The 22,081-nt window shown below is 41.3% G+C and overlaps 2 protein-coding genes across 2 annotated transcripts in view; one reads left to right on the top strand and one right to left on the bottom strand.

Moving 5' to 3' along the window:
- Positions 1-1,471: 1,471 nt before the first annotated feature.
- On the bottom strand, positions 1,472-3,860 carry LOC308082368 (uncharacterized protein). The gene has a single exon (XM_080424095.1). It carries the CDS (start codon positions 3,391-3,393, stop codon positions 2,677-2,679), a length of 717 nt encoding a protein of 238 aa, XP_080280221.1. The 5' UTR covers positions 3,394-3,860; the 3' UTR covers positions 1,472-2,676.
- A 4,109-nt stretch (positions 3,861-7,969) lies between these two features.
- nisch (nischarin) overlaps positions 7,970-22,081 on the top strand; it is a 31,969-nt gene continuing 17,857 nt past the window's right edge. The window contains exons 1-12 of the mRNA XM_080423064.1: positions 7,970-8,193; positions 9,675-9,758; positions 10,251-10,433; positions 13,001-13,049; positions 13,914-14,077; positions 14,162-14,257; positions 14,456-14,551; positions 15,743-15,895; positions 16,760-16,828; positions 17,211-17,396; positions 17,916-18,044; positions 19,054-19,167. Of these exons, the coding sequence (XP_080279190.1) occupies positions 8,116-8,193; positions 9,675-9,758; positions 10,251-10,433; positions 13,001-13,049; positions 13,914-14,077; positions 14,162-14,257; positions 14,456-14,551; positions 15,743-15,895; positions 16,760-16,828; positions 17,211-17,396; positions 17,916-18,044; positions 19,054-19,167 (1,401 nt within the window). The 5' untranslated portion in view covers positions 7,970-8,115. The remainder of the gene's footprint in view (positions 8,194-9,674; positions 9,759-10,250; positions 10,434-13,000; positions 13,050-13,913; positions 14,078-14,161; positions 14,258-14,455; positions 14,552-15,742; positions 15,896-16,759; positions 16,829-17,210; positions 17,397-17,915; positions 18,045-19,053; positions 19,168-22,081) is intronic.

Genomic DNA, 22,081 nt, shown 5'->3' with positions numbered 1-22,081 from the left:
ATCTGGGAACCGTAAGGTTCCTGGTTCGATCCCCCGGCTCCTTCTAGCTTTGTATTGAGCAAGACACTGAAGCCATTGGTGCCTCGCATAGTGGCCTCCACAATCGGCGGTGTGTGAATGTGATACTTAACCACATGAGCCGTAGCGTCACTATTAATGGCATGATCAAGGTGAACCGTAGGCAAAAATAGATGAACAGTTGGCAAAAATAGGCAAACATTTGGCAAAAATAGGTAAACCTTCGGCAGAATAGCAGATAAGTTCCCAACGTGTCGCGTTGAAAGCTAGTAGATCTGATATTTTCACTATATGTCGTAACAACAAAGTAGTTGTACATCAGTAGTCAATGAGCATGGGCCCAAATATGGAGAAGCAGATGGCTGTTACCACATCCTGCACTCCAAGTACTTTGTACCTCTGTTTTGAAAGGCGCTACATCAATAAAGTTTTAAAATATTATTTTTAAAACAAGATTATAACAAGATATAGCCTACATCCCATGTGTGAAGAGCAGTAATAGAAGTAGTAGTACAGTCTAGTAGTACCAGCCCCCCGCCCCCACACACACTTATTATACAAAGCGACTTTTGAGTATTTAGAAAAGTGCTTTATGAATTTCAGGTATTATTATTAGTAGTAGTAATAGTAGCAGCAGTAGTAGTAGAAGTAGTAGTAACTACAAATTATGCAAATCTCTGTGAGTGTGTCTTTGTGTGTCGGTGTCCGTCCTTTGCATATCTTGAAAACCATTCAACCAATGGACTTCAGTCAAATCAGAAGATTAGTAATAGAAGGCAAGATTATGAATTTACCAAATGTGAGAAATACTCACATTAAAACACTAAAACACTAAAAACAAAACAAACCCCCCAACAAAAACAGGTGCTTGCAAATAGCTTTAATAATTTATTTCTGGCATATCGATGAAATCAGCCAACTCCAAATGTGGGAATGATTTCCTTACAATTAAAATAAATATATTTAAAGATATTTTACAAAATATAAAACATACCGTACATGCTTAATACATGTACTAAATTGACCTAATGGCAGCGTGCGCACGAAATTTGGCAGATTGGTCAAGTGGGTGAGATTGGCTTCGGAAGGACGAACAGACAGACAGACAGACAGACAGACAGACCTGCTAAATAGAAGCTAGACTACTAGAGCCCCTGGTGTAAAAATATCAGGTTTAGGACACAAAGGGTTAAAATTATGTTCTGTGTGCCTAGAGCCTGGGCCTCTGCACACACACACACACACACGCACACGCACACACATAGAGGCTTATGGGTGTTGACCGATAATGGTTATGGTTTTACTTCAGCTTCCATATTATTATTTTTTTATTTTTTACATAAAAAGGCGTTTATCAAATAAAATCCCCTATGCTTCCTTTAATCAACTCACTTTTATTCTGAAAGTCATTTCTAGAAACACACACATAAGAATGCACCGAGAATGAGACAAGTTATCATCACAAGAATTTATTTGTTGCTTTTCTTTTTTCCCCTCACAAAAGCTCTTGTACTGACAGATAATATCAACCAATCACCTGCAGCCTAGACCAACCAACTGGATGCTGATTGGCTATTGTGGCTCACTCCCACAGCCCGGCCCACCTCCTCTGCATGAAACATCAACAGACCACCATTTTACACAACACACACTCCAACAAAATGACACCGTAGCAACGCTGCTCTGTGCTCCTCACCACTATATGTACCTGTACATGTCAAAAACACCTCTTTAAATGAGAGGCCATTAAAACACAACTGACAAAGTATAGCACCTTAAATTACATAATTGTAAATACATAATTGCTGTCTGGTGGAAACCTTGTATGTCCAAAACGGTTCCTTTTTTATTATTATTTTAAAAACATTTTAAAATAGTGAAAATAGCCAATCTACAAGCTGTGAGCCTGTAGATATAGGCAATTTTCACAACTTTTGAGAAAATAGTGACGAAGTAGTGCATTCATTTATGAAAAAACGTAAAAAGTTGAGATATTATGGAGATACAAGATTTTCCTGCTCGACAGCAATAACATGCAATAACCAGTTATCGTACTATAATAAATGACTTCCTGTAGTTACTTTATTTTACCGAGTAATAAAACACAGTTAAAATACAGTTGCTGGTCAGATGTCGAAAAGAAGGAGAGAAAAAAAAGAGAGAGAGAGGGGGGGGGGGGGGTTACGCCCCCCCCTTGGATCATTGAAGAGTGCATACATGTACATACTAGGACCAGCCTTCCTGCAGCTGGCAAGGGTTTGAATCCGACCAAAAGCTCTTTGCTGCATTTCACACCCCCCCCTCCCTCCCTCCCTCCCACCCTTCCTGTCTCTCTGTTTACAAAACTAATCTAAAAAAAGAAAGAAGTGAAAACAACATAGATCGATCGATAGATAGACCTTTATTGATCCCAGAGGGGGAAATCAAGTTGTTAACTTGTTAAGTTGCGTAAAATCGAGTAATTTACCAGTCATTATTACATAATAACAAGTTATTCTACTGTAGTAGGATATCATATTTTTTACCTTTTCCAGTCATTAATGGCCTCTGATTTAAAGTCTTACCTCGTGTCATTGTTGGAATGCATCTTCACTGTAAGAAAACAATGCCTAGAAAAACAAACAAACAAACACTTCCAGAAGTTACAACATGATGTTTTCAGGCAGTGTAGTCCGTCAAAGTGTCACAGAAGTCATTAAAGTCCTTCTGCATGAACTGTTCACTCTGGAGGACATCGTCCTCAGAGGGGAAATACTGCATGCTGTCCTCCTGGGGACACCAGGCTTCCTTGAGGGACAGTATGTTTGACGCCTGCACGGTGAAAACGTGGACCGGACCGCGGGGTGACCACCGGGAGGGGGAGTAGTGGTGCTCCAGACCGGAGTTGTCATCCGGCAGGGCGCCCCTGGCGTTCTCCAGGACGCGCAGGTAAGAGTCCATGTCCGTCAGCTCCGGCTCGCAGTCGGAGCCGCTGTCGGTCCCCAGTGAGTCCGAACGCATCTTCATGAGCTGGTACTTCTCGGCCATCAGGAACTGGTTGGTGTTCCTCGGGGCCCGCATGCCTCTCGCTGCCCGGTTCCCCTTCACGTTGAAGGGCCGGAGGGACCGCCCTGCCCCGCTGCTGGGGAAGTGTCTGGGCTGATGATGATGATGATGATGGTAGGAGTGGGGATGCTGGTGCTGATGGCTACGCTGTCCTCTCTTCCTCCCACGACTGGCCCCTGGGGCCTGCTGCCGTCCCCTGACAGCCTTGTACCATTTCTTACTGGATCCTCTCTGGTTCCATTGTGGCTGCAGCTGGTGCTGTCTGCCACCAGGCTGCCAGTGGCATAGCATGGACTTGCCACACATAATATCTTCTTCCTCTGACACCATTGGCCCCTGGCTGTCTTTCTTCACATGCTCCTACTCCGGGAACAAAGAATTAATTCAACTCTGTTGTTCGGGGGCTGAATTCAGGGATCAAGGGGGTCACGGATACGCCCCCGAACCCCCGTCCGAGTCTACCTTTTTACTGTCCTGTGGGTTTTTTTCGTCACCACAGGCCTTTGACAGCACATATCCTGCTCTAGCTCCCCCCTTGTCTGCTCGGCCTTTAAAGCAGCTTTATTCCAAGCTCTCACACACCCTCTTATGTCTGCTGCTATGTATCTTCTGGTGCCTTTTCTGGAAAAAAATACTACAAATAAGATAAGATTGCTCTCTGCGGTGTTTGTATCGTAAAAGGGGCGCGGTTGTGTTTGTTTTAGCCTCTTCTGACTGACTCAAACCTGTTTTTTAATGTGTCTAGATCTAAAATAAGCTCCTTCTGTCTCACTACCAACAAACAAAACTGAGATTACTGACGGTTACACAGTGTTATATGGAGCCGGAACGTTCCATTCCACTGTTTTCATGTGGGGGTTTTCAGTCGACATCACGGTTGACATTTACACAGGTTTAAGATGGAGTTGGAATGATCCATTCCATTGCTGTCATGTAGGGGTGTTCAGTCTTTACAGCAGTTTTTATGGTGTGGCTCACTGGCTCTGAAGGACCCGAGCCTAGCTGTACACAAAATGGGTCTGAGTCTGTGAGTCTCTCTCTCTGTGTGTGTGTGTGTGTGTGTGTGTGTGTGTGTGTGTGTGTGTGTGTGTGTGTGTGTGTGTGTGTGTGTGTGTGTGTGTGTGTGTGTGTGTGTGTGTGTGTGTGTGTGTGTGTGTGTGTGTGTGTGTGTGTGTGTCTGGGGATAATCTCTCAAACCCCTGGACCAATCAGCACCAAATGTCTTGTGCACACTGCCAGTAGGCAAGAGGAGGTAACACCACACATTTTTACGGAATGCCCTCTGCAGGAGGCTAGCCATCTGTAAGAGGGTCAGTATGTGTGTCTGTGTGTCCGGAGCTAATCTTGCAAAGTGCTGGACCGACCCGTGTCAAATTTCTTGTGCACACTGCCAGTAAATCGAAGAAGTATCTCCACAATTTATTGCTACGTATTTAAAAAAAGAAAATGTAATTTTAATTTTATCGGAGCCATGCCGTTATAGACCCTGTCTTGTCTTCTCTTTTTTCTTTTTCTAAAAGTGACATACAGATGATATAATTGAGTCTTTTTATGTATATTGATTTGATTGTATATAGAATTTAGTGGTTGAAAACAGCAGTAAATATGCAGATTATTCTTATTTTCCTGTTTTTTTGTTTTTTGCACTATTCTATTGTTGTATGTTGTCAAAATTGTAAAACATTGATTCACAAATCTAGTTTTAACCCTATATATGTAGTTGACCGGAGTCCCCGGGTTGTCTACACTAGGCCCCCCTCCTATTTTCTCTCTACACCAAATCTCTTACCCGAAAATAGCAGATCTACAAGCTCACATCGCGTTGCAATGCAACTCATTGTGAGATTGCAGATCTGCTATTCTTTTCTAATGCACCTAGAAAAGAGATGCATGTGGTTACAGACATTGCTCCCCCCTCCTCGTACCTGAATGGTTGCTCCCATTGTTGTTTTCAGTGCTGTTGGATGGAAACATGATCCGTTGTGACAAATGGCACCATTATGTCATCCATCTGTAACACTGCATGTAATACCGCTCAACAATGTAACAATGACACACTTACTGAAATACCAATCACAGCTAAGTATATCCCACTAACCTATATGTGGTTCATACATGGTATAATCCTGAGTGTTATTGTGTAATAAGACACACTTTTACTGTGTACACAGATTGGTGCAGATCACATCTGACATTGGCACTCCCCACATAGTTGCATACATAGACAGACAGACATATTGTGGACATACTTAGACATACATATATCGTACATAGGACATAGACACACATCATAGGCTACATACTTACAATGCAACTGAAACATACAACATATTAAGCCATGGAGTAGACAGTAGAATACAGAAGAGTGTATGACATACAGTTTCGCTGAGATCAACACTGAGCTCTTATGATAGTTGATAGATGATCATAAGATTGTCTGTTACAATGACAAAATATACATAGCCTATTATACAGCCAGCCAGCCTGCCAGCCAGCCAGCCGGCAAGAAAGACAGACAGACAGACAGACAGACAGACAGACAGACAGACAGACAGACAGACAGACAGACAGACAGACAGACAGGCAGGCAGGCAGGCAGGCAGGCAGGCAGGCAGACAGACAGACAGACAGACAGACAGACAGACAGACAGACAGACAGACAGACAGACAGACAGACAGATATTTGATTGATTGATTGATTGATTGATTGAATACTTTTTTAGCAAGTTTGGAAACTGTGTGTAAAATGGGTGCCATCGCCATGTTTGCTTGTGTCAAATTGACATTATTATTATTCTTTTTTGGGGGGTAGCAGAGTCATTCAGAAAAAAAGAACAGCTAATCTCCGGCACCGTTGGCTTGATCGCAGTGAAACTGTGCACACACACTGACACTCCCTGGATGCCAGAGCAGAACCTCTGCCTCAAATTTTTTCACATGGGCCTGTTATAGCACCACCAGGAGGGCAATTTTTTTTTACAGTATACTCCTAGAGATTTTGTCCAAACATCACGCAAATCGGTACACAGTATCTCTATAGTCATTAAACAAAACTGTTAATCCAGATTTTTCATATTACTTCCTGATTGGCTAAGATTGGCTTCCAAAGTTTGCAGGAATGGTCCGTTTTGATAGCCCCACCAGGATGTGTACAAATTTAGTCCAAATTCGTACACATTATCTCTAGTCAAGTGATCAAGATGGATATGTCCAATTTTTTAAATTCCATCCCGATTACCGAATTCCGAACAATGCTGGCCCACAATAACCTACCTGACATGTGCTCTGAGGAGCACTTCAGGGGCACGAGTCTGGGGAGGCTTAACCTCGCATCACCAGTCTTTCCACAGCCGCCTACCCATAGATATATATAAAGGCTAGATGGCTCAAGGGGACGGCGCAAGCGTAGCTCAACCGCGGCCATCTTGAAACAGTCATTCATAACATTATGTCTATGGTGCATATACTTTGAAATAACCATAGCGTGCTCAATTTTCATCCGATTTTCAAACGGTTTGGTGTGTTGTAAACACAAAAGATGTAGTTATGATACTGCATACTTATAATTATAATCATGTTTTTTTATTTTTTATTTTATTTTATAATTTTATAATTTTATGACATCTTTGGTGTTTACAAAACACCAAACCGTTTGAAAATCAGATTGAGCACGCTATGGTTATTTTAAAGTATATGCACCATAGACATAATGTTATGAATGACTGTTTCAAGATGGCCGCCATGTGGCAACGTCGTACTCCATTGGCCAGCAGCGCGGGTGAGTCATCTAGCCTTTATATATATCTATGCGCCTACCGGCCTGGGGCTTCAGGGCTTCAGGGGCCCGGGCCGCCCGGCCATCACAATCACACACCTTTATTTTTTTAGGTCTTGGGGGCCGCATTTAAATAATTATCATCAGACCCGCCTTAAAATTTGGGTAAAATCGTCACCAACAGCTGCCAAAAAAAAGGCAATTCCTTCTATGATGTCATCATCATCAATCATTTGCCAAACGGGTGTGTGAATGGTGTGAATGCAGGTTCTGTTGCACGGTGCAGCAGTGACAACACATCATGAACGGAATTATAGAGGCTATAAAAATGTAGTTTAAAACGTGAAGACAAAGAGAAAGATGGACCAGGCAATCTCTAAACTGTCCAAATTAGGTGCATATATTTCGTTTGGCTTCATCATCCACTCCAGATGACGGGGCGGGGCCTGTTCCTGCGCTCTGCCTACCGGAACACCGGCCTGGCTTTGACTTGTTCCGCCACTGGAGCACTTTTCCTAGTCTTAAATAGTTTTTTTTGTATATATTGACACTTGCTTTGACAATGTAAACGTATGTTTTCTCATGACAATAATAAATCCCCTTTGAACTGAATTGAATTAGTTGTGTGTCTACTCTGTGTGACTGTTCAGCACTGCAGAGCTGAATAAAGATTGGTCTGCTTTGAACGAGCTGCTGACTGACTGACCGCTGACCAGGGTTGCCATGTCTGGTCATTATAAGCAACTTTTGGCTTGTTTTTCTGTAAAGTTGTAAAGCTTGTAAATATTGGTAGTTGCGGGTTACGTTTTTTTTGGGCTTGTTTCTAAATTGTACTTGCTTATTTAGGCTTGCTTCCAAATTTGTATTATTATTATTTAAACCAAATATTTTCATGAAAATGTTTTGTGCCACAGGGGAGCATTTGTGTTGTTACAATGCTTCAAAAAATATTCCAAATATTCCACATTTTATTGCAAGATGCGAGGCGTTGTGAGCTTGTATTTTTCAAAAAGCCAATAAAGTGCTCATGTGGCCTAAAGTTGCTTTCTTCTGTTTTCCTAGACCTGTTTGCTTATTTCTCTCACAAAGTATGGCAACACTGCCGCTGACGTCAGAACAACAAACATGGAGGAATGATGAGGACAGAAACAGAAAGAGAAACGGATGAATCTGAAACATCCTGTCCTTTTCTCATTATGATTCATAATTATTATTATCATCACTAACCCTCGGGACGGATCGATCGTTGTGATCAGCAGCTTGTGTATTTATTGGACATGGATCCCGTGGCGTGTTTCCCAGAGGAGAGGAAACTAGTGTCTGTGGTTGGATCGGAGCTGGTAGAAAATTACACCGTACGTTTATATACTTTTATTATAGTATTATTATATTAAATCAGTGGTGGAAGAAGTACTCAGATGTTTTACTTAAGTAAAAGTAGCAATACCCACAATATGAAAATAATACAAAATATAAAAGGCCTGCTGTGTTCAAAATGTTACTTGAGTAAAAGTACAAAAGCATTTGGCATCAAAATATACTTAAAGTACCAAAAGTAATTGTACTAAAATGTTTTAAAATAGCAGATCTACAAGCTCTCAATGCGACGTGACGCGTTTTGAGCTTGTAGATCGGCTATTTTCAAATGGCCTATGTATAAAATAGGGCTAAAGTGTTTTGTGCATGTTTTATTATATAATAATTTATATCTGCAAAGTAACTAATAACTAAAGTTTTCAAATAATTGTAGTGGAGTAAAAGTACAATATTTGCCTCTGATGTAGTGGAGTAGAATACAAGTATTGAAAATTGGAAATACTCCGGTAAAGTAAAAAATACCTCAAAATTGTACTTAAGTACAGCACAGTACTTGAGTAAATGTACTTAGTTACTTTCCACCACTGCTTTACACCACTAGTTATTTATTGTCCGGGTAACAATATTTTGATGAAGTCTTAACTCATTTTCACCATTTCAGTGGGTCAGGTTACAACATGTTTTCTTTCTGTCATGCTTTATTAGTGATTTGTTATGTTCATGCTTTTACACAGCGTTAATGCATTGGTTATGAGATTAATAAGAATTCTACCTGTTTAACTGAGAGTGACTGAAAAGTGACAGTTCCTCTGAAAAGTGACAGTTCCTCTAAACCACTGTTTCCCAAACATAACACCTAAAGAAGAAACGCACACTTGTGTCTGCTAAACTGTGGTTTTAGAAAATATATTTAAACAGTTATTGTAAAAAAAAACAATGCTGTTTAGAGTTTTCTAAATTTAAAATGAATTATTTACTACATTTTCATTATAGTTCCTCAAAATCACATTGCTTGTCTAACAAGCACTTATAGATATTAAATATTAGCCTGATTGATTGATTGAATACCTTTATTAATAACTGTTCGCCAGAGGTGCAGTTTTATACAAGGGCTGCTAAAAGGATGAACACTATGGCTTGTTTCCATTGGGGCCTGTAAATAGGCCTACCTAAATTGTACATTTCTTGTGCTGACCTTCAGCTATGCAGTATCTGTTTCCAAAAAATTACAAACATGTTGTTTTTAGGTAGCTGTATTTAAAAACAAATGATGTTGATGATGCATCCTGCACTCTGGGGCGTATAATTATTTTGCATCCATTTGCATGATTTTATCAAATTTAATATGGTCAAGCTAACGACATGTTATGAGCTTGTAGTTCGGCTATTTTAGCTATTTGACGTATAACACAGTTAAAGAGTTTAATGTACAGTCAGACAGAATACATCAGGTTTTCTATCTCAGCTGTGTGAGTCCGTACATATTAATGAGTTGTTCTGTTGTGATTGGCTGTTGCAGGTGTACATCATCGAGGTGAGAGACGGAGACCATAAATGGACGGTCAAACATCGTTACAGTGATTTCCACGACCTCCACCAGAAGGTCAGGAAACCTCTAATAATGTTCCTATTGATTATTTGCTTAACCTACAAGATTAAGTTGGTTATTGGTTCTAAATGTCGGTTTCAATATATTGTCAGTTAATTGCCCCGCTCTTAACAACCAGGTCCTTCTGTCTTGTAACTAAGATGTTATTTTTCTGCATTGTGCCTATAGCAACACTCCTTAACTGTTCTAAAATAACAGTAAACCACAGCCTTTTGAGGCTTACTGCTTTTATTTAACACAGATATACATGTCGAGTTGACTTTGATTTCGACTCGTTATTTTTAGTGTTCTATTGCTTTTCATTCTTATCTTTTGCTTTTTTAGTTTTCCTAATAAAGTTGTTGTTGTTTTTTTGTCCCCTCCCCTGGCCCCCACACACATGTAAAGCGTCTTTGAGTACTTAGAAAAGCGCTATATAAATCCCAGCTATTACTATTATTATGTTAAACTGGGTATAATGTTATGTCATATGTTCTCTCTTCCTAGCTGACAGCAGAGAAGAAGGTGGACAAGCAGCTCCTGCCTCCTAAGAAGATGTTGGGCAAGAACTCCAAGAGTCTGGTGGAGAAGAGACAGAGAGAGTTAGAAGTTTATCTGCACACACTGTTGTCTCAGTTCACAACGGTTACTCCCAAAGCTCTGTCCTGCTTCCTGCACTTTAACCTATATGTAAGTACACTGAAACTCTACTAAATGTACTGTAAGCACACTGAAAGAAACTGTGCTTAATGTACTGTAAGTACACTGAAACTCTGTGAGCTGTATGTGGTCATTTCAGTCATAATTGTTATCTGTACAGATAGTTGTAAAAACGTCGTATATCTGTATAAAGCAAAGTGTTAACGCAACCACATACTGTAGACTGAACTTATGAACTATGGACAAATTAAATGCTCATGAAAGAAAACAAAATTGACAAGAATTCAAGTCAGTTTTCTAATATTATAAGATAGAAAAGAAAGTTTAATAGTACTAGTGAAATGGCTGTTTGGACTGGGCCGATTCTGGAAAGCTCGTAATACACCTACTGTATATCAATACACCCACCAAGTCTACTGCATGAACGCTTCTCCAGATATGTGAAGGACAGACAGACATACAGAGAATCCTGGAATTTATAGATAGATGTGTAAGTTAATAAATAGTTATTTTTGATTTGTGCATCCCAGGTAGAGTTTGATTGATTGATTGATGTAGTTTATTTAGTAAGACATGAGAATAGTACTTGACAGTACATAACAGTACATGGAAGTACAAATTCACAATACAAGGTCTACTAAACTGGAACTCTCATTAAGCACGCAGCTTGTTTAAGATGAGAACCCCATGCACACAAATCATGATGACATATAAGAGGCAGACAGATATACACACTACTAGCATGAGAACGAGTTCATTCCCTTAGTTGAGCCAAATCTGGGTTGAACATGATTTGTGACGCTGCCTCTGGTGTTATGATCATGGACTTCATTAACATTTTGGAAGTATTTTGACAAATACAGGGGGATCCCAATGTTGTGGTGTATCTTGAAGACCAGGCCCATAGCAAGTTGCTGTACTCTGTCCTCAACCCTAAGCCATCCAATCCTAGCAAAATGAGCAGGGGTTAGATGGGTTTTGTGATTGAGGCCAAGAAGTAGCCTTACACGTTTGTTTTGGGATGTTTGGAGCCTTGTTTTTAAGGCCTTGGAGGTGTTGTATTACCATGAAGTGCATGCATAATCATAATGACCTTGAATGAGGGCCCCTGCAGGAATCTTCAGAGTTTCTTACTGACTAGACGATCAATCCTCCACAAGTGTTGTTTGGTTGACATTTTTGATCACTTTTTCGGCGTTTTTGTTACCAGAGAGGTTTGCCTCCAAGATGGAGCCCAGGTAGGTAATTTCATCCTTTCTTTTGATGACATCATCACCCACTTTGATCGTGAAACTCTCTGCCTTGCTAAGGTTAGGACTGGACCCGAAGAGGATGGATTCAGTTTTACCCAGGTGTAATGAAAGTTTGTTGTCAGAGAGCCAGATGCAGATCTTGTTGAGTTCGGAGCTGAGAGTTTTCTCAACCTGCAGCCTGTCCCTGTCCGAGACTAGCAGGGCCGAGTCATCTGCGAACAGGAACAGTTTGCAGTCGCAGGCTGATGACATATCATTCACATATATCAGGAACAGTAAAGGTCCTAGTATACTTCCTTGTGGGACACCACAAGTCACAGGGAGGGGGGGGGGACTGGGTGCCGTTTACTTCCACCACTTGCTCCCTCCCTTCCAGGTAGGATCTCATCCAGTTCACTGACGTATCATCAAAACCTATTGCTTTGAGCTTATTGATCATAATTGGGTGATTAACGGTGTCAAAGGCCTTCTGGAGGTCCAGCATGACCATGCCGCAATATTTGCCCTTGTCGACATCTTGTTTGATAGAGTCGTTCAAATAGAGAAGGCATGTGTCAGTGGAGTGGTTTGTTCTGAGTTGAGAAACTGAGTTGAGAAACAACCCTCTAATCTCACATGCTCCAATGTCTGCCTGGTAACCAACCAGGCACACATTGGCACACATTGCTCCAGGCACACATTGCTCACATTGCTATCCCTCTGATTGGATAGACTGATGTTGTCAGTGAATATCTCTGTGTGTCACTGTCTTGATGTATGGGTGATAAACAAAACGCTGACCTGCATGTGTTCAACAGGTTTATTTGTCACCTGTAAGCAGTGAAATGTTAGCGTGGCATGATCCACAGACTTTGCTAAACTGTATAACAACAAGATAATACAGGATATAAGGGAAATAAAAGGAAAATATATATACTGTATGTATATTACAGATTTAAGAAAAAGTAAAAGCCTTTAGCAGCAATGAAGAGTGTACATAATATAAAGGAGAATGATTTAGCAATTATTTGAATATGTAGAATATGAAGTACGCGGTATATATACATACATAAGTGCAAGTACTATACATGCAAAGAACGGTATGTGCAGGGGATTTGTCCAAAACCATAAGGACAATAAGACATTGTATGCTCTGCTGTGTGCGAAGGGGTGTTACAGATTTAATGCAGTTTTTTTGTCCTAGTTCAGGCTCTGCTGAGCCTTGATCATTGAGACACCTCAGGTGTTTGCCTGTCTACTACAGTACATCGGCACAAACAGTCCATTGCTGGGGTGATGTTTGTCTTTCACAATCAGTGTCTCTGTCTTTGTGTGTGTGTGTGTGTGTGTGTGTGTGTCTTTTAGGAGGTAAACGGTGTCACTGCGGCGTTGGCAGAGGAGTTGTTCCACAGAGGTCAGTCAACATCACATGTTGGATCACAGATACAGCAGGCTGGACAGCATTCAGACATCTACTGTAGAATAGGTTCATAGATATAATGAACAATACAACACTGGGATCTGTAAAAATATTTTCATTTTCTCTTTAACCACTTAAGCCCTATATTCTTCATAGTTTGATGAATAGCATTAATAGGCGATCTACAAGCTCACAACGTGTCGCATTGCGATGCGTTGTGTAGATCGGCTATTTTAGAAAAGTCATTTTTTGGGGGAAATTCTGGACATTTCCATACAAAATGGCTTGTAACTTTAACACTTCAATTCCTACAGTTTTTGTTTTGTTCTCTTTAACCCATTAAAACCGGGAAAGCATCATTTTAGATTTTAGCTATATATATTGTGTATGTCGGGTGGAATCCTCATATGTCCAAAACTGTTACTTTTCAGGATTCAAATTCGAAAGTAGCAAAAGTAGCAGATCTTCAAGCTCAAAACACGTCGCTTCGCACCGCGTTTCGCACCGCGTTTCGAGCTTGTGGATCTGCTACTTTTGATGCTTTTGTGTGACGCTGTAGTATGATCAAGTAGGGCATTAATTTACGAAAAAAACACAAAAAGAAAAAACATGGAGATACAAGGTTTTTGCCCCACCGCAACGATATATATAGCAACATAGGTTTTTTCAGAAAATTATTAGGATTTAGAAGGCATCTGAGGTCTTAATGGGTTTACCTGCCTGTCTGCCTGTCTGTCTGTCTGTCTGTCTGTCTGTCTGTCTGTCTGTCTGTCTGTCTGTCTGTCTGTCTGTCTGTCTGCCTGTCTGTCTGCCTGTCTACCTGTCTGTCTGCTTGCCTCTGTGTATGTGTGTGAGTAGGTGATCAGTTGTTATTAGCAGGGGAGGTGTTTACGCTGCGGCCGCTCCAGTTGTACTCGGTGTCTCAGCAGCTCCGTCAGGCCAAACCAACCTGCTGCAGCGGAGACGCCAAGACAGACCTGGGTCACATCCTGGACTTCACCTGTCGCCTCAGATACCTCAAGGTTTGCAAAAAAATCATATTAATATAAACTGTCTAAAGAAATGTAGGAATGGATATAATCATCTTAATGTTGTGTTTGGGTCAGATCTCAGGAAGTAAAGGTCCGATTGGGAGCAGCAACATTCAGGAGAACAACCTGCCATTTGACCTGTCCGTCTTCAAATCACTGATACACATAGAGGTAAGTCTGTCTGTTTGTCTGTCTGTCTGTTAATAGAATGTTTTGCGTGCAGGGCTTGAAATTGAGGTTTTGAATAATCATTGCCATGTATCTATATGGCTACTAAATTATATTCATAGACATCATTAGTGATATTTATCATATTTTTTGTTAACACACACACTGTTAACAATGTGTTGTGTGTGTGTGTATTTACAGATCATTCAGTGCTGTTGGCAGCAGATCTCAGGTCTGCCATCTCTGAGGTCCAACCTGGCAACTCTCAGCATCCATCATTCAACTGACAACATGATGGTACACACACACACACACACACACACACACACACACACACACACACACACACACACACACACACACACACACACACACACACATATGCAGGCACACAACACGTCACAACGTGTTGTGAGCTTATAGATCTACTATTTTACTATTTGAAATAATTGGTTGGCATACAGCATGTAAATCTAGGTTGATTTTGTAGATAGTTTTCCAGTTCAGGTAAAAAAAAGAAAAGAAAAAAAGAGAAAAAAACAGTAATATAGTATAATATACAGAAATAAGGCAGGCTGGAAAGCAACGCTGCTGTAATAAAAGTATTATTATTTATGTATGTATTTGTATTTAGTGAATGCAAAGTCCTTGAGCCAAGTTACTGTACCTCCTGGTCTATTAATAAAATGAATAATGGAGTGTTAGATTTATGTGTGTGTCCAATGTGCAAGCATAGACAGACAGAGGTCAACAGTATTGTCAATGTGCAAGCAATGGAGAGAAGATCGGAACGTCTGCACACTGTTTACCAGCTCCCAGTTGAAAATACCCCAGGTCTGACTAGGGTTGTCACGATTATGACATTTTACATTTAATAATTGCGATTAAACAATTTAATTATGTCGTTGCACACTGGAACGTATGAATAAAAATGTATAGCCGATCTACAAGCTCACAACATCGCTCACAGCGATGCCATGCGTTCCACTATGTTTGCAAAAATAATAGTGATTCTCTCAAATAATTGCAATTATTTAATAATTGTGACAGGCCTATAATAGGTCTGACCTGGTGAAGACCTGTTTGATAAACAGTGTGCCAGGACTTTCCTTTCTTCTCTTCAGTGTACATATTGTTAAGGCCAGTCCACACCAATGCAACTCCTTGCAACTCCTTGCAACATACAACCACTTGCATACCATTATCCCCAATGGCAGTTGCAAGGAGTTGCATTTGTGTGGACTGGCCTTAAAACTGTTTTGTTGCGACTAGTTGCATTGATGCGATCTGGCCTTTAGATTCAGGCAACTGTTGACTACTATAAATTAACATGATGACATTGGTGTGTGTGTGTGTGTGTGTGTGTGTGTGTGTGTGTGTGTGTGTGTGTGTGTGTGTGTGTGTGTGTGTGTGTGTGTGTGTGTGTGTGTGTGTGTGTGTGTGTGTGTGTGTGTGTGTGTGTGTGTGTGTGTGTGTGTGTGTTCACAGTCCATCCTGGTCCCAGAAGCCGAGGAGTTCTCTCAGTGGGAGGTGGAAGGGGTGGATTCACAGTGTCCCGTCACGGCCATCATCCCTGTGTGGGAACAGCTCACCACCGTGGACATGAGCCACAACGACATCACTGTGATCGACGGCTCTGTGGTGAGGAGGAGGACGGTAGTCAGAGAGGACATTCATCATTATTGTTACTAAGTGCGGAGCCTGTGCCTGTTAGGGCGGGGCAGTGTTGCCAGATTTTGTGATAGAAATAAGCTACCAGGTCCATGAAAACAAGCCCAAAAGAAAGCGACTATAGTCCACATGAGCACTTTAAACCTACTGTATATGCATCGGATATTTGAAAATAGCCGATCTACAAGCTCACAATGCTTTGCAATGCAACGCGTTGTGAGCTTGTAGATCTGCTATTTTCAAAAAATCTGGTACGGCGTCCCTTGCGCAAAATATTTGCAGATTGGTCCGTGGACAAATACATGTTCATTCGGGGGTCCTTGATTTGAAAATGTTTGAGAACCACTGGTGTAAACAACATTAGGAAGCAAGCCCAAAATCAGCAGCTGCGCTTCAGAAACGAGCCCAAAAAACTGCAACCAATATTTACAAGCAACTTCACAGAAAAATAAGCCTATTATTTATAATAAGCAGACACAGCAAAAGTGGTTAGGGGCCGTTTGGAACGCGTGCCCGTTTGGAGCGACTTCACACTCGACATTGCACACCACCTTGCGTCTTCAGCAATACCCCCGTCAAGTGTGAAGTCGATCAGAAGAAAGGTTTGTGAGAAACGCAGGCCCGTCCAGAGAAACTGGGAAACTGCTCATCCGATCGACTTCACACTGGACATTACACCTCCTTGGGTCCTCAGCAATACGCCCACCAAGTGAAGTGAAGTTGATGAGATGAACGGTTCATGAGATAATGCGAAGGACAAGCAAACAGACGGACAGACAGATCAGATTCCTGTTTATTTATAGCTGGATATGTTATTTTATTTTCTCTTTGTAGAAAGTGATCCCCAAAGTGGAGTTTTTGGACCTGAGTCACAACCAGCTCTGTTCAGTTGACAACCTACAGGTAAATATCTACGATCATCTACAGTCATATTTCACAAATTAAGAAAAAGTTCAACATCGGATTCGGCACTGTCGGGTGGAAACCCTTGTTAGTCTAAAGTCGTTACTTTTCAGGAAATAGAAGAAACAAAACCTGTGTTCCAATGGAACGAGCGGCAAGCTCACAACGTGTCGCATCACAACGTGTTGTCAGCTTGCAGATTGGCAGTTTTCACCGCTTGTCATGTGATGAAGTATAAAATAGGGCATTTATTTATGATGAATTAATTTCATTTATTATGAAATATGGAGATACAAGTTTTCTGCCTTACAGACTATATGAGCTTTCATGGGAAGAATAAAGTGGGCCCTTTAACCTGTGTGTGTGTGTGTTTATTTTTCAGCACCTGTACAACCTGATCCATTTAGACGTGTCTTATAACAGAATGTGTGTTCTGGAGTCGGTTCACACCAGACTGGGGAACATCAAAACGTTGAACCTGGCCGGTAACCAGCTGGTTACACTGTCTGGACTCACTAAGCTGTACTCACTGGTTAACCTAGATCTCAGCTACAACCAGCTAACACAGGTACATATCAATGTTAACTAGTCTAGTTAACCTACTGACTGGAAAATATACTGCTGACCAGTCTAGTTAACCAACCGACTGTTACATATACTGCCAACTAGTCTTGTTAACCAAGAAACAGGTAAATATACTGTTAACTAGTCTAGTTAACCAACTGACTGGTAAATATGCAATTAGTCTTGTTATCCAGGGAACCAGGTAGACATGTTAGCTCCCATTTCTAACTGTATTGAAATGTTTTGTGTTCTTTATCCCATTAAGACCGGGAAAGCATCTAGATGTTAGCAAAAATAGCAGATATACAAGCTCGCACTGCTATTTGTGAAAAATCTTGAAAGAATTTTGAATTACGAAAAAGTTTTAAATAGATAGAATGTTTTATTATAGTGTCCTGCACCACAAGATGTCCAGCCCGCATGGGCTTACAAGACACTCACATACACCAAGAACTACTGATTTAGAAGGCATTTGTAGAATCGGCCTCATAAAGTTGTGTGTGTGTGTGTGTGTGTGTGTTAGTTGGAGGAGGTCAGATACATTGGTTCATTGCCGTGTTTGGAGAGACTGAGTCTGAACAACAATCCAGTGTGCATCGACGCAGACTACAGAACCAAGATCCTCGCTCAGTTCTGTGACCGCGCTGCTGAGGTACTGTCTGTCTGTCTGTCGGTAAATTCATATACCATCACAGCGGTGTCATTGCCTAAAAGAGCTGATCGACAAGCTAACAACGCATCATATTAGGCTTAATTGTTTGTCAGCGTTACTACCAGGCCTGGAATTTCATAATTTTAGGGTCACTTGGCATTTTGCGTTCTCATTTAGTTTTAGGGCACAAAGGCCAAATGTCAGGGCAGGAAGTTCACCTAATAAAACAAGATTTAAGTCCATGGAAATAATGAATGCATTTTTTTATACATAATATAAAAATCAGTTAGCAACAAAGAAAAGGTAATTTCACAAAATAATGTATTGGTATTTACAATTTACCAATTTGAATGAACTCCTGAGTCAAAGGTTCACACATGTTCAGCCCTGGACTTCTCTGAATCTCTGGATTCATTTGAAGGTGGGATGGGATGTGTGTGGGGGGGGGGGGTAAGAATTCAGAATCTCAACAAAAGACTCTGGTGTTTTAAGAAACGATTTGATAGGAAAGATGCAGAGGAGAGAACAGTTACAGAAATCATCTGCGGTGCAGTATGGGCGGGGCAACAAGGTCACTGTGGCCTCAGGGCAGATCATTTATTGGGGGGCAAAAAGGGCAAACTGAGGGGCCACAGTGGCCATGGTCTTCACGGCCTCCATGAAATCTCTCATAGTAAATAATGTAGAAATATATTAGATGTTATAGCATTACATCATGCAAAGCTTGGCCAATCGAATCCGGGTGTTACATTTTGTGGCGTTTTTCGTGACGCCCACCCACCTACATGCCAATTTTAATATAAGAAGATATACTCTGTGTGTGTGTGTGTGTGTGTGTGTGTGTGTGTGTGTGTGTGTGTGTGTGTGTGTGTGTGTGTGTGTGTGTGTGTGTGTGTGTGTGTGTGTGTGTGTGTGTGTGTGTGTGTGTGTGTGTGTGTGTGTGTGTGTGTGTGTGTGTGTGTGTGTGTGTGCGTGCGTGCGTGCGTGTGTGCGTGCGTGCGCGTTTCAGGTGTGTCTGGATGGGACGTCCACCACAGAGAAGGAGTTGGACACAGTGGAGGTGTTGAAAGCCATTCAGAGAGCCAGAGAGACCCGAGAACGAATGAACAACACGGAACAAACGGTAAACACACCTCTGTCACACTGAGCTCATCTCTGTTCCCCTCACTGCATCACTTATTGGGCTTCAAGGCTAACGCTAACTCTAAGGCCAGACAGGCTTCTCCCAAACCCCCGGCTAGCTCTGTAGCTGAACCCGTATCTAACTTATTGAACATTTCCAAAGGCTATCTGAGGATCAAACGAGACATTTCACGGACATTCTAAAGTAGCTGTCGGAAACACAGATGGAACTGTTGGAAACATGGAAGGAACTGCCGGAAACATGAAGAGCTGTTTCTGCTTCTGCTGAGGAGAAATTTAACCAATGTTATTACATGGGTTGATGCGCTGTGACTACCCTTTGGCGTCAGATTGAGATGTTGAATGCCAAACTACTTGAACACAGGACAGGGATAGACGGGTAAATTTACGCATTTATCGTTTTCCAGATTAGTCGGAGGACATAGACGCCAAATCTCTCCTGAAGAAAAACACTCCCAGAGATCGTTCAAGAGGACTTTCCAGGAGACCTGGATTGGAGCACGCTCAAAGATGGCAGTCTCCAGCCAAGACCAGGCCCGCCTGAAGCCTTTCGTCATCATTTTGTTTCCTGAGATTTCAGCAAAAAGAGCGTGTGAGAAACCTCGCCAGGGAAATCTGAGATGTGCGCTGGAAGAGACATAAAATGAGCCTCTACCAGGATTTCTCAAAGGTTTCCCAAGATTAACAGCAATACATGTTTTACATATATGGGGACTGAAAGGTTCTCTTTGATTCAAACAATATTTAAACATAATTTTGTTAACATACTCAATTATGTCTGATTAAATTAAGGAGGATGCAAAGTTCTTTCCTCTGCCGAGTTTCAGTAATTACGATGGACATTTTATCCAGAGTTAATTTCTTAGTTCAGTACTACCTCTACCTCCACTAAACCAATCCTGGAATAATCCTAAATTTGGCTGCATTGTTTAGCAATTGCTCTCTGTATGGAGGGTGACGGAGACACTGTGTAGTTGTCCCGCTTCATGGAACCCTAGACTGTTGTTTGGTGGTCATCCTCTCGTTGGAGGGAGAAAGGTGTTCATACACTGGGGTATATTTTTGAAGACGAGGGCTTGTGTTCCTTCCAAGATTTATGTACAGAATCTGATTTACCACGTTCTTCCTTTTTCTTTTATTTTCAGTTAAGATCGGCCGTAAAGAATAGTGGAGTTCCATGGCAGATGCTTGGCCGTAAATGCTTTATGGAGGGCCGATATTCCGGACCTGGAGCCAGCGTTTGATTGGATTTGGAACAAAGTGTGGCCTGATCACTAGCAAATTGCACTAGCAAATTGCACTAGCACAATGCCCAGGAAACTATGTTAATTGAAAATGATTGCTGACCCTAAATTGCACACTGTGTTCTATGAAGGTTGTTGGTACGTATTTACATGTGTTCTGGGAATGTTGTCCAGTGGCCTGACTATGGGAGATGGTTGCTTTAACATCTCTGAGATGTTGGAGATTACAGTGCCTCTTTTGTCTGTTACACAATGATCTGTCCAACCTGGGCTTGACATGGATCAATAAACAAGTGTTATTAGCTGGACTTACAGCGGCCATGCTCTATAGGATACCCCACACATGCTTAGCTATTGTGTACATTGAGTCAACGATAGAGCTGCGGAATTCAGACTCGGTGAAACTTAAAATCCTTTTAGAATGATCGCCTATCAAGGGGTATAGACTGGATCCCGGGTAAGGTGCAATGGCTGTTTTTTAATTATTATTTTGTCTCTTGCTTTGATTTCATTTATCATCTCTGACAGGCAGGCGGAGATTTTGTGATCTCTTGTCTGTGAGTGTGTGTGTGACGGTCCGCAGCTAATCTCACGTGCTACTTGGCGGATCATATTTCTTGTGCACGCTGACTGACTGCAGGCCAGTGACCTCAATTCCTGAATTTCTTTCATTTTGGCCAATGTCAACTATGTCATTTTGGGAATTAATAATCGCAGCGCAATCATCCCTCCAGGCTATGAGATATAGCCAGTCGGGCGCAAGCTGTCCGTCCGGCGTATGGGATCTGTTAGCCAATTACAACTCACCTCCACACCTGGCTGCTGGTATGCAACAAGGCTCCAGACAGAAATGCCACTTTCAACTTGCATCCTAACTGATAATCTAGAATGCATTAAAAATATATATATTTTTTTATTTTAAACATTGTTCTTGTGAAATAGTTTTTCTTATTGATGAAGTTTATAAAGATATTTATGTCCATATAGATATAAGCCTAGTGCCCACCACCTTGCATCGCCTCTCTTCCACATACTGAATAGCACCTAACAATTCTGTAAAATGAAATAAAACGTTCTAGTGCCTACTAGACACACTCACACACATGCCGAGAGAGAGAGAGAGAGCAGAATCAGTTCAATTCCATTTCTCGTGGAAATGGAATTGAACTGTATTCGACTGAAACGATGACGCAGTGTCACAGCCACTCCTTGGATGACAATTTTGGAGTTGGTGTGCAAGATGTCATGCAGAAGTGTGTTGTTTTTTATTTTTCATGCAAAAAAAAACTGGACTCAAGGGCCTTAACACCAATATATTTATAAACATAATTGACACAACAAATTAACTATTAGCATTTTTATGCTAACATTGCCCTGTGCCTTCATCAAAGCAATGTCATCACATGACACAGACAAACAGAAAGATGGAGGAAGGTTGGGGACACCTGGCGGAGATTTGTGCTCTACTGAGCACACATTTCTAGTTCTTTTTCTTTTACCTTTTTTTATGACATTTATTTTCATATTGGACATTGATTATGTGCACTGTGTGTTTGCTCGTTTTTAAAATAAAGAAAAACCTGATCACAAAGAAGTGTCTGTCGAGATATTTAAGGCTAGTGAGCTGGCTAAGCTGGGCTCCTGAAAGTA

The sequence above is a fragment of the Gymnoscopelus braueri genome (assembly GCF_963280865.1).
Source record: "Gymnoscopelus braueri genome assembly, chromosome: 3".
NCBI classification, from domain to species: Eukaryota; Metazoa; Chordata; class Actinopteri; order Myctophiformes; family Myctophidae; genus Gymnoscopelus; species Gymnoscopelus braueri.
This window is presented reverse-complemented; position numbering and strand designations above follow the sequence as displayed.